The sequence below is a fragment of the Podarcis erhardii genome (assembly GCF_964252035.2).
Source record: "Podarcis erhardii genome assembly, chromosome: 15".
Taxonomy (NCBI): domain Eukaryota; kingdom Metazoa; phylum Chordata; class Lepidosauria; order Squamata; family Lacertidae; genus Podarcis; species Podarcis erhardii.
Genome location: NC_138505.1, coordinates 11,612,532 through 11,627,489, shown reverse-complemented (window position 1 = coordinate 11,627,489; position 14,958 = coordinate 11,612,532). Strand labels below are relative to the sequence as shown.

The window sequence follows — 14,958 nt, the reverse complement described above, 5'->3', positions numbered from 1 at the left end:
GTGCTCCGGGTTGCGAACGTAATCCGCTTCCCGGGCCGCGGGAGGCCTATGTAGAGAATGGGTGCCTCAGGTTAAGAACGCTTCAGGTTAAGAATGGACTTCAGGAACGAATTAAGTTCGTAACCCGAGGTACCACTGTATTGCAGTGGGTTGGATAGATGGGCCTTGTGTCCAACTCTACAATTCTGTTTCAATGCTTTCCATGTCCTGACCTAATTCTTCAAAAATTACCGTATTTTTTGCTCTATAAGACTCACTTTTTCCCTCCTAAAAAGTAAGGGGAAATCTGTGTGCGTCTTATGGAGCGAATGCAGGCTGCGCAGCTATCCCAGAAGCCAGAACAGCAAGAGGGATTGCTGCTTTCACTGTGCAGCGGATGATCCCTCTTGCTGTTCTGGCTTCTGAGATTCAGGATATTTTTTTTCTTGTTTTCCTCCTCCAAAAACTATAGAGCGAAAAATACGGTATATCAGGGTTGCACGACTTCAGACTACCCCCAACCACATGCAAAGAAAAAGGCCCATGCTCTTCCCAAAAGTAAAATATCCCTGCACACAGAAAACTAGAAAGCTGGGGTAAAACTCTTTCCCTAACATGATAACTTTCTACATGCAGGGATATACATTCAATAGGAAGCCGCCTACTGCAGGATGAAGAGCGACAGCTCAGACACAAGCCGACATTTCAGTGAGAACTAGACCTCAATGCAGAACAGAACCAGTGCTTACAGAACTTTAGAGAGAAGGAGGTGGCTAAAGAAAAAAGGACAAGCTTCTAAGACAGTAAAGCCCAAACTTTCAGCTTCTATGAGCTACTTACTTCCCTCTTCTTACTCTTTGATCTATCAAACAGAGTCAGGTGCAAAATAGTTTCTCGGAGAGTTAAGTAAGAACTGGATATAAAGTGCTGGTTCTGGAGCTTGAGGTCGTTAGCTACTGCCCCCCGTAAGCAACACCAATGGGATAATCAGCATATTCAGAAACAAATTATACTTACCGGTACGTTATTCTGGACCAAGGATTCCAACACAAAACTTTAAAACGCAGCCAGCCAGCCACAATCAAATTTATTTTTCTACCTGCTGTTCTTCCAAATTATAGTCAAAGCAACACCCAGGAATGGTGAAGAAATCACCAATATACAAGTACAACCAGAAGACAGTCCATAGCAGGTTACAGGGCACATTTCCCAATAGAATATAGAAATCCTAATCAGGAAGCCAGCACACACACTATAATTATAGCCTCCCTATAGATATGAAACATTCATTGCACAGTCAAGATCACACGCAAAAAAAGGTTTAACAAACAAGTCTTTCCCTAAATCTCTGAAGATACCAGTAGCACAAAAAAAGATCAGAAAGACCTTATCAAAGACAACTACGGTAATTATTGCAGTACTCACATTTATACAAGTAAGGAACATGGAGGTTGAAAGATAAACAGAGGACAGTAGTGACAGATAATTTCTATACCGGGGGTTTTAAACAGCAACTTTATCACAGCACTCAAGTACCGGTATATAAAGTCCCACTGATATTTGGGGAAAACATAAAACTTGCTATTAAACTACTGAGAATCAGAAACCCTCACTGATCCACTTCATTCTGCACCTATCTACCAGCAAACCCTGATCTAGTTACTATCTCTCCCAGTTCCAGAGTTTCAGCTGCAGAGACTAAGCTCCAATTAAGGTCTGGGCCCTTTGAGAAGCATAATAACAGAAGAGGAATCCTGCGGAATCAGGCCAAAAGCCCAACTAGTCTAGCATCTTGTACTCACAGCAGCCAACCAGTTGCCCCAATGGGAAGCTTGCAGGCAGGAACTGAGTTCGGCAGCAACTCCCAGCAACTGGTACTTGAAGACAGTGAACACTGTGATAGCCCAGATAACCCTCTTTTGAAACCACCCAAGGTGTGCGCTTTTCCCAACCACGTGCACACTGTATCACACACCAACACCCAACATCTGGTCCCATCCAGTATTAGTCCTACTCAGAGTAGCCACACTGAAATGAGTGCACATGACTAAGTGAAGCACATGGATTTCAATGGGTTTACTCCAGGCAAAACTTGGCCCCGTTTCAATTCTAGCTAAATCTTGTTTTTTAAAAAAGATACTTAACACACCAGCTTAACATCTAGCTTAGGCTAGACCTTCTAGCACTTCCCAGCCAATAAAACCGAGAGTGAAAAAGGAGGCATTTTGTATGTGGGGAGGGGGCATTGATTTAAATATACACCAGAAACAAGGGGATTAAGGCAAGTTTCTGCACTTCCGAATTGCATCCCATATTGTTTTTTTGCCGGGGGGGGGGGAGGGGAGAGTTCCCACTACCTAAATCCCACCTTTGACGGACAACAGCTTGCCATGCACCCCGAGGTTTCATTCGAAAGCAGGTGTGCGTGTGTAAGGAAGGAGACCTGGGTCCCAAACACAGCAGCCCAAGTGGGTAAAGGAGGTCAGAAAACTACTTACACACAACTAGGTGGGTGGGGAGAGAATTAGACCCCTGGACCCCTGTGTCCCAACCAAAACTAAAGAGGAGGCGCGGATAATTAGACACCCGAACGCCTGGGTTCTAGCCATAGATGGAGGGGGGGGGGGAGGAAGAAAAGTAGATACCCGAACGCCTGGGTCCCAGTCACATATGCGGGGACAGATAATTATACACCTGGACTTCTGGTCCCAGCTACACTTGGAGAAGGGGGGTGAGAATTAAACCACCTTAGTTAGTTGTTTCCAGCGCCGGCTTGAGGCTGCAGCTCCTCCTCCCCTCGCTCCCCCTCCTCTTCTTATTCCTTCTGCCTCTCCAAAAACTGGCTCTGGTCCTGCCTCTTCCGGGTTTGGCCCCGCCCTTGCCGATCCTCCGGGCGGGGAGGGAGAGGCAAGAGGAGGAGGCGGGCCTCTCTCTCTTTTTTAAACGCTCCTGCTGCGAGCATCTTCCAGTCACGTGGGGAGAAGGATGCTGATGCTGCCCGCCTGCCTCCCGTTTCCATGGCGACTGCATCAGCAGTGCAGGAGGAGGAGGAGGAGGAGGGGAACTAGGCCTCTTCCCATCCTCTGCCAAGGACAATGGTGCTGGGGGGCGGGGGGGGAGGAAGATTGGGGTTCAAATCTCCACTCAGTTAACTGGGTGGCCTTTGGCCAGTCCTCCTCACAGGATTGCTGTGAGGATAGAATGGGGAGAGGGCAGAATAGTGTGAGCTGCTTTGAGCTCCTAAATCAGGCATAGGCAAACTTGGCCCTCCAGATGTTTTGGGACTACAACTCCCATCATCCCTAGCTAACAGGACCAGTGGTCTGGGATGATGGGAGTTGTAGTCCCAGAACATCTGGAGGGCTGAGTTTGCCTATGCCTGTCCTAAATGCCCCAGTACTGTTGTCTAGGATGAATGTTGAAATATCACCAAGGTGCTGGAGAGGCTGTGCTGAGTTAGGCACGTATTCGCACGTGTGATGGACCTGCCTGCAGGTCTGTACACCCTGGAATCTACTTTTTGATGAAATACAGTGGTACCTTGGGTTGCATACGCTTCAGGTTACATATGCTTCAGGTTACAGACTCCGCTAACTCAGAAATAGTGCTTCAGGTTAAGAACTTTGCTTCAGGATGAGAACAGAAATCAGGCTCCTGTGGCGCAGCAGGAGGCCCCATTAGCTAAAGTGGTGCTTCAGGTTAAGAACAGTTTCAGGAGAAGAACGGACCTCTGGAACGAATTAAGTACTTAACCCGAGGTACCACTGTACAGGAAATTGGAAAGCAGCCGGTGGACGGGCCCCCACAACGGGTGTTGGTGCATCGTTTTATCATTCAAAATGCCAAAATTCCACACACCAAGAAAAATTTAGTTGGGCATCTTTTAATGGTAACATGCTTCCTCATAACTAAACATTGAAATGATCTTCAGAGAACACCTTTATCTTATTGGAACCAGAAAGTATGGTACATGGCATTCCTGGGGGGAAATAACGCACAACCCGAATTGTACATGGTGTATCAAAAACTGACAGTTTATTTTTTAATACAGTATTTAGAACATTTTTCTGTCATCAGAGGAAGGATATATGAAACATCAAAGCAAAGACAAAAAGGGGGCAAAGCATGGGTGTAACCAGGATTTATGTTAGAGGGGCAGGCTTTATGTTGGGGGGGGGCGCAGAACCTCAGTTAAGTATTTTTAATTGATTTACTTGATTGATGGGGCTGCTGCCTCCCCTGCTCCTCATTGGCAGCACCCATGGGGCAGAGACATCAATACAGTGGTACCTCAGGTTAAGAACTTAATTCATTCCGGAGGTCCGTACTTAACCTGAAACTGTTCTTAACCTGAAGTACCACTTTAGCTAATGGGGCCTCCTGCTGCTGCCGCGCCGCTGGAGCACGAGTTCTGTTCTCATCCTGAAGCAAAGTTCTTAACCTGAAGCACTATTTCTGGGTTAGCGGAGTCTGTAACCTGAAGTGTATGTAACCTGAAGCGTATGTAACCCGAGGTACCACTGTAATCCATTCCAGACATTTGGTATAATAAAAATTATAACAAGGGTATAAAAATAAAAATGCAATTAACGCATATATCCCTTATTTTACAGGGGGATGAGCTGTACTTCCAGCAAACCTGAGTTTGTGAAACTTTGCATATATTCCTGCTTTTGGACTTCCTAGAGGCATTGGCCTGATCTTGCAGGCCTCTTCTGTTGTTTCCTCCCTCACTAAGAAGGGGGAGCAGAAGGGAAGATACAGTAGGATAATAAACAGCCAGGAAAAGGGTCCCTCTTAGCCTGTAGCTCAGTTGCAAAGCACCTGCTTTGCATGCAGGTTCAGTCCTCTGCGTCTCCAAGAACATCTGGGAGAGACTCCTGCCCAAAATACTGGAGAATGTATACCGCAGCATGCTAGAGGGATCAGTGATGTGGCTCATTGCAGCGTAGCTTCGTAGGTTTCTGTTATGTGCCTAGGTCCCCTTTCTACTGGGGGAAATTGCAGGGATTTAGGCCTCCGAATCGCTGAAGATTGAAATCAGCAGTTTCTCTCAATGTGAAGGAGCATGTGAGGCCTTGGAGTGGCAAAGAAGGCTTGTCGTGTGGCACCGAGTGGAAAACGGAGACAATAAAATGTTCTCTTTCCGTCAGCTTTCTGCCTCCCACATCACACATAGTTCAAGGTGCTGCAGGGAGTGGAAGCTGCTTGTGTACCTGCTGTGCCTATTTAGAAAGGGGATGGTGGTGGTGAGAAGCCTGGAAGGAGGGGACAAAAGTAGGCAGTGTGCATTGATGTCAGATTTCCAAATGAAAGGGAGATGCTGACACCGTACTGCAGCTCCCATGCGCCTGTACCACTACGCACATGAGGGGTGTGTGGGCCAGCAGCCCCCACTCCTTAGCTGTGCTTTCCCCACACAGCCTCATGCCTCTCCTCTTTAATTAAATTTCCTCCATAGCAACTGTAGACTTCCACTCCAGAAAAAGCAGCCGTCTTTTTAGAGAAACCCATGTGGGGGGTTTACCTCCACAACCAGCACCACCCCTGCCACAGAGATGGTTCAGCCCCAGCCTTAAGTGGCTTGTTGGAGCATCCTCTAGGTACCAGTTCTATTTAATTAAGGTCCATCCTGGAAGAGGTGAGGAGAGTACTGGGGAGACACCAGGGTGGAGTCACCGCTTTGGTGGTGGGAAGGAAGCAGAAAGGTGCCTTGTGGAAAACACCCACGCCCTTTCCTCTACCCCCACCCTCAAGCCCAGGTGGGGAGACAGGACCAGAGTCTTCCTCTCTACGCCAGATCATCTGAACACACCCAAGGCTGAGAAAAATCAACAACAGGCACCCACATTTACACCCCCATCTCTTCATTCCCAACAGGGATCCAAAATAAAGGTCTGTATTGGGGGAAATCTCCATCAACTCTCAGGTGGGGGGTGGAAGGCGGCTCCTCGCATGCAGGGAGGGAAGATTAGGATGTCTGGCATATGGAATCTCTCCAGGGCAGAGACCTAATGTTGATGGGCCTATGGAAATGTTTTGTTGTTGTTTTTCTGATCAGCCAGGGATTTGAATGACCATTTTGCACTATTCTGACAGTGTGGTAGATTTTCTTATTGTATGTATTGTGCGGCACACTGCCTTGTGTGAGCTGCTAGTCTATAAATGCTTTTCTATATAAATAAAATGTGGCAAGAGGGGAGACAAAAGAAGGAGGGTATGAGTAGCTGTCGTAGCTTTGTGTTTCCATGGTCTACGTTCCTTGGATTGCTTGGGTTGGGGGTGGGGAGTGGAGGAGAAGCAGATAGAAATAGAGGAAAGGGCTTCTGGCCAGAGATTCCTTCCCCACAGCTATGCCAAGCGTAAGGGAACCAACACAAATGTGAAATCATAGTGGGGGGTCTTGAATTCTGATGCCAGCCTTTGGAACTGCCGTTTGTTCATGCTTCATAACATCTCCCTGCCTGATATAGCTTTTCTGCACTCCCCACCCCTCGCTTTTATTTTTTTGCATCTAATAAGAAAAGAAAAAGGAAGGAAAGAGGTGAGGGTGGGGCAGCAATTTAAAATAAAATAAAATAAAATAAAGGATTGGGTAGAGCTCATGGGGTGAGTATTTGTTCTCATGGAAGGTGGGCTGTAAAGGGAGGAAGTGAGATAATGGGGGGAGCTTCTTTGTCTTGAAAGGGGAAAAAAACCTCATGTGGAGAAATTTAACCCTCATATAGCATTCATTCGCTGCAGGAATATAGGAAACCGCCTTATACCAAGTCAAACCATTGTTCCATCTGGCTCAGTACTGTCTACTCTGACTGGCAGTAGCTCTCCAGGGTTTCAGGCAGGGCACTGAAGCCATGGCCCAACGAGCTATGAACCTTAAAATGAAGGTACATTAAGGAACATAGGAAGCTGCCATATATCATGTCAGATCACTGGTCCATCTACTTCAGTGTTGTCTACACTAACTGGCAGCAGCACTCCAGGGTTTCAGGCATGGGTGGAGATGCTGGAGACTGAACCTGGTTCCTTCTGCAACTAAACTATGACCTGTCCCCAATACTCCTTGACACCTACTGTATATTTGGCATATAGGCTGATGCCCCAAATAAAATATCTTAAATTGTGGACACATGTGACTGAATGGAATGCTATCCTGGAGTGGATGGCTTAGGTTAGTGTTTCCCAAACTTGGGACTATTTTTGGACTACAACTCCCATCAGCCCCAGCCAGCATGGTCAATGCTCAGAGTTGACGTGAGTTGAAGTCCAGGAACTTCTTGAAGGCAACAGGTTCCCCATCTCTGGTTTAATGGATTTCCTCTCAGGATGAGCTGATATGATGCCCTCCAGAAGGTAGTGGACTACAGCTCCCATCATCATTGTCCACTGGCCATGTTGGCTGGGGCTGATGGGACCTATAGTCTGACTACAAAGTCTGGCGAACATCGTGTTGGCTTTACAATCCACCTTACCGCTAGCAGGGGTCCTTGTGTTGCCTATCCCTATAACCCCCTTGCAATGCCTTCTGTAGTCACTTCATTTGGCAGAATGTGAAACCTTTTTAAGAAAAGGAAAAAGAAATTCATTGGCTGGCTACCAGGGCTTTCAAGCCCCAAGGCCTGAACTTTTCTCCCTATATATTTGGGATCGGTGAGGGAAAGTGCTGTTGCATTACTCCCAGAGACAGCCTGTCCTTTCCTTCTTGTCCTCAGGCCATTAAAAATACAACCACCAGATTCCTGGTTTTAGATCTTGGCTTAAATCAAGACTTCTTAGCCTGAGGGCTGGAGCTCTCTTCCTCAGGCAAGGCCTAGATTATTGCTAGAACTCCATCAGTCCCCATTGTCTTTAGCTAGGATGGGAATAGTCCCTGTCTGGGCCTAAGAAGTTGCTGCCAGCCAGGGTTGACAACACTTTTACAGACCTCTGATTTGACTCAGACCCCATCCGCACTATATATTTATAGCGCTTTTATACCACTGCAGACACAGCTCCCCCCCCCCCCAAAGAATCCTGGGAGCTGCCATTTGGTTAACAGTGTCAAAAGTTGATGGGAAACACCCCAACCTTTGATATTGTCATTGCAATACTGTGTGTTTTTTGTCTGTATGCTGCCTGGTGATATTTTATATGGAAGTGTGGTTTATAAAGGAAGAATCAAAATGTTGCTGGACTACAACTCCCATCATCCCTGTCCATTGGCCATGTTGGCTGGGGCTGATGGGCATTGGAGTCCAAAAAAATGGCTGGAGGGCAGCTAGCTCTCCTTGAAGCTTTCACCTTGAAAACAGGTCCAGGTTCAAGCTAACAGCTTCTTGTTAAAAGAAGCCTTGACAGGGACTGGTCAAGTGCCAGGAGTTTGCAACACTGCTCCAGCCTTTATCAAGGTTAACCTGATGCACCACTTTCATGGCAATATCACCACTGAAATCTTGTCGATTTCCCAATCATGCTCCCAGTGGCACAACATCTGCTTTGCATGTGCATAAAATCCCAGGTTTGCTGATCAGTATCTCCAGCTCGGGCTGGGACCGCCCCTTACCAGAAACCCTGGAAAGCCACTGCCAGTCAGTGTAGACATACTGTGCTAGATTGAACAATGTCAATAAGTTCCATTGTTCAAAGTATTTGCATTTCAAACTCTCCCCTGCCAACCCTGTATTTAACAAGCACTCACAGGAGGAAAACCAGGTGGTGTACTGTAGAGTATATAATTCCTCTGGATTATAAAAAGATTAATTGGAAATTAGGTGGGTGGCTTAGCTGTGGCACCTCATCTGTGAGCTGCAATTTCTTCAGGGGTTCTGAGTTTTGTTAGGAGACACCCTTGTTCCCTTCCTAGAACTGTAATTCTGAGAGTTCGCTGGTTAGGGTTGCCACATTTCAAAAGTTAAAAGTCTTGCCTAAGATCCAGGACAAACCGCCACCTTTCAGAAACCCCTCCTGGACGTCAATTACGCCTTTTAAATCATGGTAATGTCCGGGAAAATCCGTTTGATATAAATGGCAGAGGATAAGGCCAATGAAGATAGTCATATACAGAACTGTCAGGCACAGAATGGAAGGAAAAGAAGTACAGTATTATATGCTCAACTGAAGTTTTACAAAAGTATGTAAATGCTCTAGGTACTGTTTCAACACGAATGGAAACAGCTAAGAGTACTGTTGACAATTAAGGGATAATTTTGGGTAATGGATTGTAACTGGAGATAATGTAAAAGAGTTAACACAGTAATATTAGAAGCTAAGGTCACATCAACAATGGTGAGTGGGAAATCATTTAATTAAAATTTCATAAATTTGGTGTTAATTTGTAATAATCAGTGAGGATTGGGTTGAAATTTGGAAAATCAATAACAAAAATTGGCAAAAAAAAAGTATGAGGAAATCTGGACGAATGGCAGCCCTAGATTGATTGTAAGACTACTCTATAGCTCCACGAGGATAATTGAGTCTCCTAACAACCATCAGCACCTTCAACAAGCTACAGTTCCCATGATTCTTTTGGGAAGGTCATGGATGTTTAAAGGGGTATTATAGTGCTTTAAATTAACGGTGTAGATGTGGTCTTTCATGTTATTCTACTGCCAGGCAAATAAATGTTTATTTGCATAGGATTTTAGCAGGCAATGTAGGGGCCTATTGAGGTTTCTTCCTAAACTGCTTTGCAGGGAGATGAGATGATATATGCTATTTAACAAGCATTCACTCCTCGGTGGGGAGATTAGACGATGCTGCCTCAAAGCAAGTGTCATCCTACTTATTCCAGTGTGTTTTCCCATTCCTTTCTTTATCGCAAAAAGGCTGTTCTTTTGTGGAAGTGGGCTTATTGCCCAAGATCTCCCAAATCGTCTGTAAGTGCACAACCTGGATTTGCTGTTATGTGAACTAATCTTGTCCACAAATAGAGAGAATCTCAAAATGCCCCCTAAATTCATGGTGTGATGTTTTCAACCTGTTGCATTTCATTCTTATGATGCTGCTCTGTTCAGGTGTTAATTTCCACGCAACTCTGTATTTTGTACTTGCAGTCTATCATCCGTGTTGCAGGCTGGCCTGACAATGTTCCCTGAAGGGTGGGCTAAAAGAATCCTTTATTTAAAAAAAAAATGACAAAAAAATTGTGGGCTGCTTTACAGCCCCAGCTAATTCCAGATTAAGTTGTGACCAATCAGGATGCATAAAAAGTGTGTGGGGGGGGAGCACTTTGGGCTAGATTGGACCAAAAAATTCATTCAGGTCAGGATCCTGTTTCTCCAAGTGATGCCAGCTACCAAGCAAGGGAGGGCAGCATACACACCATACATTTATAATATTTCCCCCTCCCCTCCCCCCCCCCAAGAATCCTAGGTACAGTGGTACCTCGGGTTACATACGTTTCAGGTTACAGACGCTTCAGGTTACAGACTCCGCTAACCCAGAAATAGTACCTCGGGTTAAGAACTTTGCTTCCGGATGAGAACAGAAATTGTGCGGCGGCAGCATGAGGCCCCATTAGCTAAAGTGGTATACCTCAGGTTAAGAATAGTTTTAGGTTAAGAGCGGACCTCCGGAACGAATTAAGTACTTAACCCGAGGTACCACTGTACTGTATTTTGTTCAGGATGCTAGGAGTTATAGCTCTGTGAGAGGTAAGCTACAGTTCCCATGATTTTGGGGGGGATGCCATGTGTTTCTAATGTATGGTATGTACACAGCCCATACAGGCAATGGTCTCCTGCTTTTATTTGGTCCCATAAACTGGTATCCAGAGTGCCTCTGAACATGCAGGTTCCATTTAGCTACTAAATAGCCCTTGAGAGTCCTCATCTCCTTCCTACATTTGACCCATCCTCTTTTTTATATATTGAAAAACTCGTCTAAAATAAGGTCCACAGTGACACCGTGCTTTTATAGTATCTTTTGGTCCATGATTTCTGTCGCAGAATCCTCATGAAGGGCGAAACTCCAGTGAACAGCACTATGAGTATTGGGCAGGCCCGGAAGATGGTGGAGCAACTGAAGATTGAGGCCAGCATGTGCAGGATAAAGGTAGGATATAGGAAGAAGGGGGCCAAAAGGGCAGTAGATTACTGGTCCCCCCCATTGGGGTCAGGTGCGACACACACGCTGCAGATTCTGTTGGACTCCAGCTCCCATCATCCCTGGCCACCCTGGCTGGCGCTGATGGGATTTGTAGAGCCAGCCACTCAAGGGCCACAGGTTCCTCACCCCTTCTCATTTCTAGTAGTAGAGAATCTGCTTTGCATGAAGAAGATCCTTGAAGTCTCCAGGCAAGGCTGTGAACATTCCCAGTCTGAAACCCTGGAGAGCTGCTGCTAGTATTGGGCTAGATGGGGGAAATGACCTGGCATTCCAAATTTGGAAAATCAGTAAAAAAAAATTGCCCCCCAAAAAGATGACCTGGTGTTTATTTATGTAGCACTATCAGTACATGTGGCACCTTGCAGAGGAGGGGGAAAACAGGTCTCTGCCCCAAGGAATTTACAATCTAAGGGTGGCAAGGGCCAAAGTAGAGCAAGCCTGCTGGATCAGGCCAAATGCTTACTGTATTTTTCGCTCTATAAGACATACTTTTCCCCCTCCAAAAATTAAGGGGAAATGTGTGTGTGTCTTATGGAGCGAATGCAGGCTCCTTGGCTTCAGCGATAGCAATGCAAAACCTCCAAAGCACAGAGGGAGCGCTCTCTCCGCGCTCCGGAGGCTTCGCATTGCTTTCCCTGAAGCCTGGAGAGCGAGAGGGGTCGGTGCACACCGACCCCTCTCGCCCTCCAGGCTTCAGGGATAGCCGCCTGAAGCCTCCGGAGCGCAGCGGGAAGTCCTGCTGTGCTCCGGAGGCTTCGGGTTCCTTTTGCTGAAGCCAGGAGAGCAAGACTCTTCTGGCTTCAGCAGAGAGGGAGAGCTGCGCAGCGCCCCTTCAGCGAAGCGGGAGGAGAAATGGAAGGGGCTCCGTTTCTCCTGCCGCTTCGCTGAAGGGGCGCTGAGCAGAGAGGGGGAGATTTTTTTTTTTCTTGTTCTCCCCCTCTAAAACAAGGTGCGTCCTATGGTCGGGTGAGTCCTATAGAGCGAAAAATACAGTATCTGGTCCCACATCCTGTTCTCACAGTGGCCGACCAGATGCCCCAAAACCCACAAGCAGGACTTAAGTTCAACAGTGATTTTCCCCACTTGAGATTTCCAGCAACTGGTCTTCAGAGACCTCCTGCATCAGCCCCAAACCCATCTAGTCCAGCATCCTGTCATGTGCTTTTAAATGTATGGCGGGCACCTTCCGCAGGCAGAGCAGCTGCTCAACCACTTGGCTTCGGAATAGCCATACAAGTCCGTGTGTCTTTGTGTGTGCTCAAAGACCATTGAATCCAATTACCCCTTGTAAATTTCGACATGTGCGAAGAACGTGAAGTTTCTGCCCATTTGAGGAGGGTGAACAGATTCCCCCCCCCCTTGAGTCCTGAATTGCTAGAAATGCAGCAAAGCTGCTTTCTGGTCACAACTGCAAGCAACACATGGCTTGCCCAGATGCACCCTCATGTGGCGAGAACGAGCTTTTACTGAACTGTATAGTCGCTGTGGGTTAAACCACAGAGCCTAGGACTTGCCAATCAGAAGGTCGGAGGTTTGAATCTTTGAATCCCCGCGACGGGGTGAGCTCCCGTTGCTCAGTCCCAGCTCCTGCCAACCTAGCAGTTTGAAAGCATGTCAAAGTGCAAGTAGACCCCAGAGTTGGTCACGACTGGACCTTACCTTTATAGTCAGAAAAGTCCCCTCAGCAGGAAAGCAGTAGATAAACACAACCGGTAACGAAACAAGCAAATACTTTTTTGAAAACATCAGCAGTAAAACACATGCCTGGCATGCAGAATGTACCAGATTTCACAGCAGGGCATCTCCAGTTAAAAGGATGAAAGAGCCATCTCTGCACAAGATCCTATAAAAGCCACTGCTGGGCTAGATCAGGACAGGGGAACCTATGGCTCTCCAAATGTTGCTGAACTCCAACTCCAATCATCATCCCTGGCAACTGACTGTGCTCGCTGGGCTGATGGGAGTTGTAGTCTAGCAATATATGGAGGGCACCATTGTAGCCTTCTCTTCCATTCATTTGTCCAATCCTCTTTTAAAGCCATCTAAGTTGGTGGTCCTCACTGCCGCCTATGGGAGTGGGTTCCATAGTTGTTGAAGAAGTAACTTCTTTTATCTGTCCTGGGTCTTCCAACATTCATCTTCATTGGATGTCCCAAACTTCTACTGTTAGGTAAAGGTAAAGGGACCCCTGACCATTAGGTCCAGTGGGGCCGACTCTGGGGTTGCAGCACTCATCTCGCTTTATTGGCCTAGGGAGCCGGCGTACAGCTTCTGGGTCATGTGGCCAGCATGACTAAGCCGCTTCTGGCGAACCAGAGCAGCGCACAGAAACGCCATTTACCTTCCCGCCGGAGCGGTACCTATTTATCTACTTGCACTTTGACGTGCTTTCGAACTGCTAGGTTGGCAGGAGCAGGGACCGAGCAACGGGAGCTCACCCCATCATGGGGATTCAAACCACCAACCTTCTGATCGGCAAGTCCTAGGCTCTGTAGTTTAACCCACAGCGCCACCCGCGTCCCTTTACTGTTACGAGGGAGGAAAACTTCTCTCTATCCGCTTTCTCTGTGCCATGCATCCTTTTACAAACTGACATCATCAGAAGGCTGGAGTTTTCAACTCTCCCCCTTCCCTTGGCAGGTCTCCAAGGCTGCTGCGGACCTGATGACCTACTGTGATGCCCACGCCTGCGAGGACCCCCTCATCACCCCTGTGCCCACCTCCGAAAACCCGTTCCGAGAGAAAAAGTTCTTCTGTGCCCTCCTCTGAGCTATGTCTGTCTCCCCACCTCACCCCCCTTGGGCCCAGGGGGGCACCTGGGCTGCTCAGATTTCCTTCTCTCCCCCAATCCCTCCCATCTTCCAGTCCCGGGACACCCTTATCACTGCTCAGTGTTGAATTCGGTTTGCGCAGGAGACGGCTGCCATGTACCTCCAAGCCCAAGTCTTGGCTGTTTTGGGGAAGGGGTTGGCAGGGCAGTTGTGGAGGTTCCCACTTTCAAATTCCCCCCTCCACATGTTCCATTGCAAGGCTAACATCTCCATACACTTCAACCGAGCACAATTCAAACTCTGCAAGTGATATGGATACTGCGCCCCCTCCTGTTTCCTTCTAAGTGGACCCTCCACAGTCAACACAGGGTGGGAGGAAGAAGGCACCCATTCTCCCCAAAACGAGACCTAGAGGTTTTAACCGCCCCCTACTGTATGCCCAATCTGTGGATGGTTTTGCTACAAACTGCCCCCTCCAGCTACCCACCACCTATTTCAACCAAGTTTCGGTCCTAATGGCCAGAGGGACTGAAAAGTTTCACCCTCCCTGCAAAAAAAAATTCTACCCAGAGGGGAAAAGAGGGAAGGGTTTTGATTTCTTCCAAAACGGGCCGAGGCGGTTTGTGCCACACACACCTGCCCAACTCACACTGTATCAGAGAGCACAGAAAGTAATAAAATTAACTGGAGCCACTCAAGCTGGGCCGGAGTGGTTTTGAGTTGGAGAGGTGGGGAGGAATCTGCTAAGGGGTCGGGGGAGACCTGTGGGCCCTGCAGCTGTTGTTGGACTCTTAGCTCCCGTCGGCCCCCAGCCTGAGCAGCCAATGCTAACACAAGAAGTGGCCCTGTACTGGGTCAAACCCAGTGGTGACCAGTGCCCATCAGGGCTGATGGGGTGGAAGGCAGGGGAGCCCAACAGGAGGTTTGACCAGAGACAATGGCAGGCGGAGCCAACTAACTCTGGATCAAGACAACAAAATCAAAAAGAAACTCTGGCATGCAAGGAGGAGGTATGGACGGACGCTTGGTTATCAGGACTGCAAAACTCTGGCGTCAGGTTTGCTCAGGGCAGGTGCGCAAGAGCGTGTGGAAAACTTGAAAAACGGAACCACTGGAAACTTGG

At 47.5% G+C, this 14,958-nt stretch overlaps 1 protein-coding gene across 1 annotated transcript; it reads left to right on the top strand.

Moving 5' to 3' along the window:
• The first annotated feature begins 5,466 nt into the window (after positions 1 to 5,466).
• On the top strand, positions 5,467 to 14,533 carry GNG3 (G protein subunit gamma 3). The gene is made up of 3 exons (XM_081841515.1): positions 5,467 to 5,874; positions 10,905 to 11,010; positions 13,705 to 14,533. Exons 2-3 carry the CDS (start codon positions 10,912 to 10,914, stop codon positions 13,831 to 13,833), a joined length of 228 nt encoding a protein of 75 aa, XP_081697641.1. The 5' UTR covers positions 5,467 to 5,874; positions 10,905 to 10,911; the 3' UTR covers positions 13,834 to 14,533.
• The last annotated feature ends 425 nt before the right edge of the window (positions 14,534 to 14,958 follow it).

Excerpts from the sequence above, each read along its gene's own strand:
- GNG3 (XM_081841515.1), top strand. The coding sequence starts at position 10,912 with ATGAAGGGCGAAACTCCAGTGAACAGCACTATGAGTATTGGGCAGGCC. Across the intron at positions 11,011-13,704 it reads CCAGCATGTGCAGGATAAAG|GTCTCCAAGGCTGCTGCGGA; the intron begins GTAGGATATAGG and ends TTCCCTTGGCAG.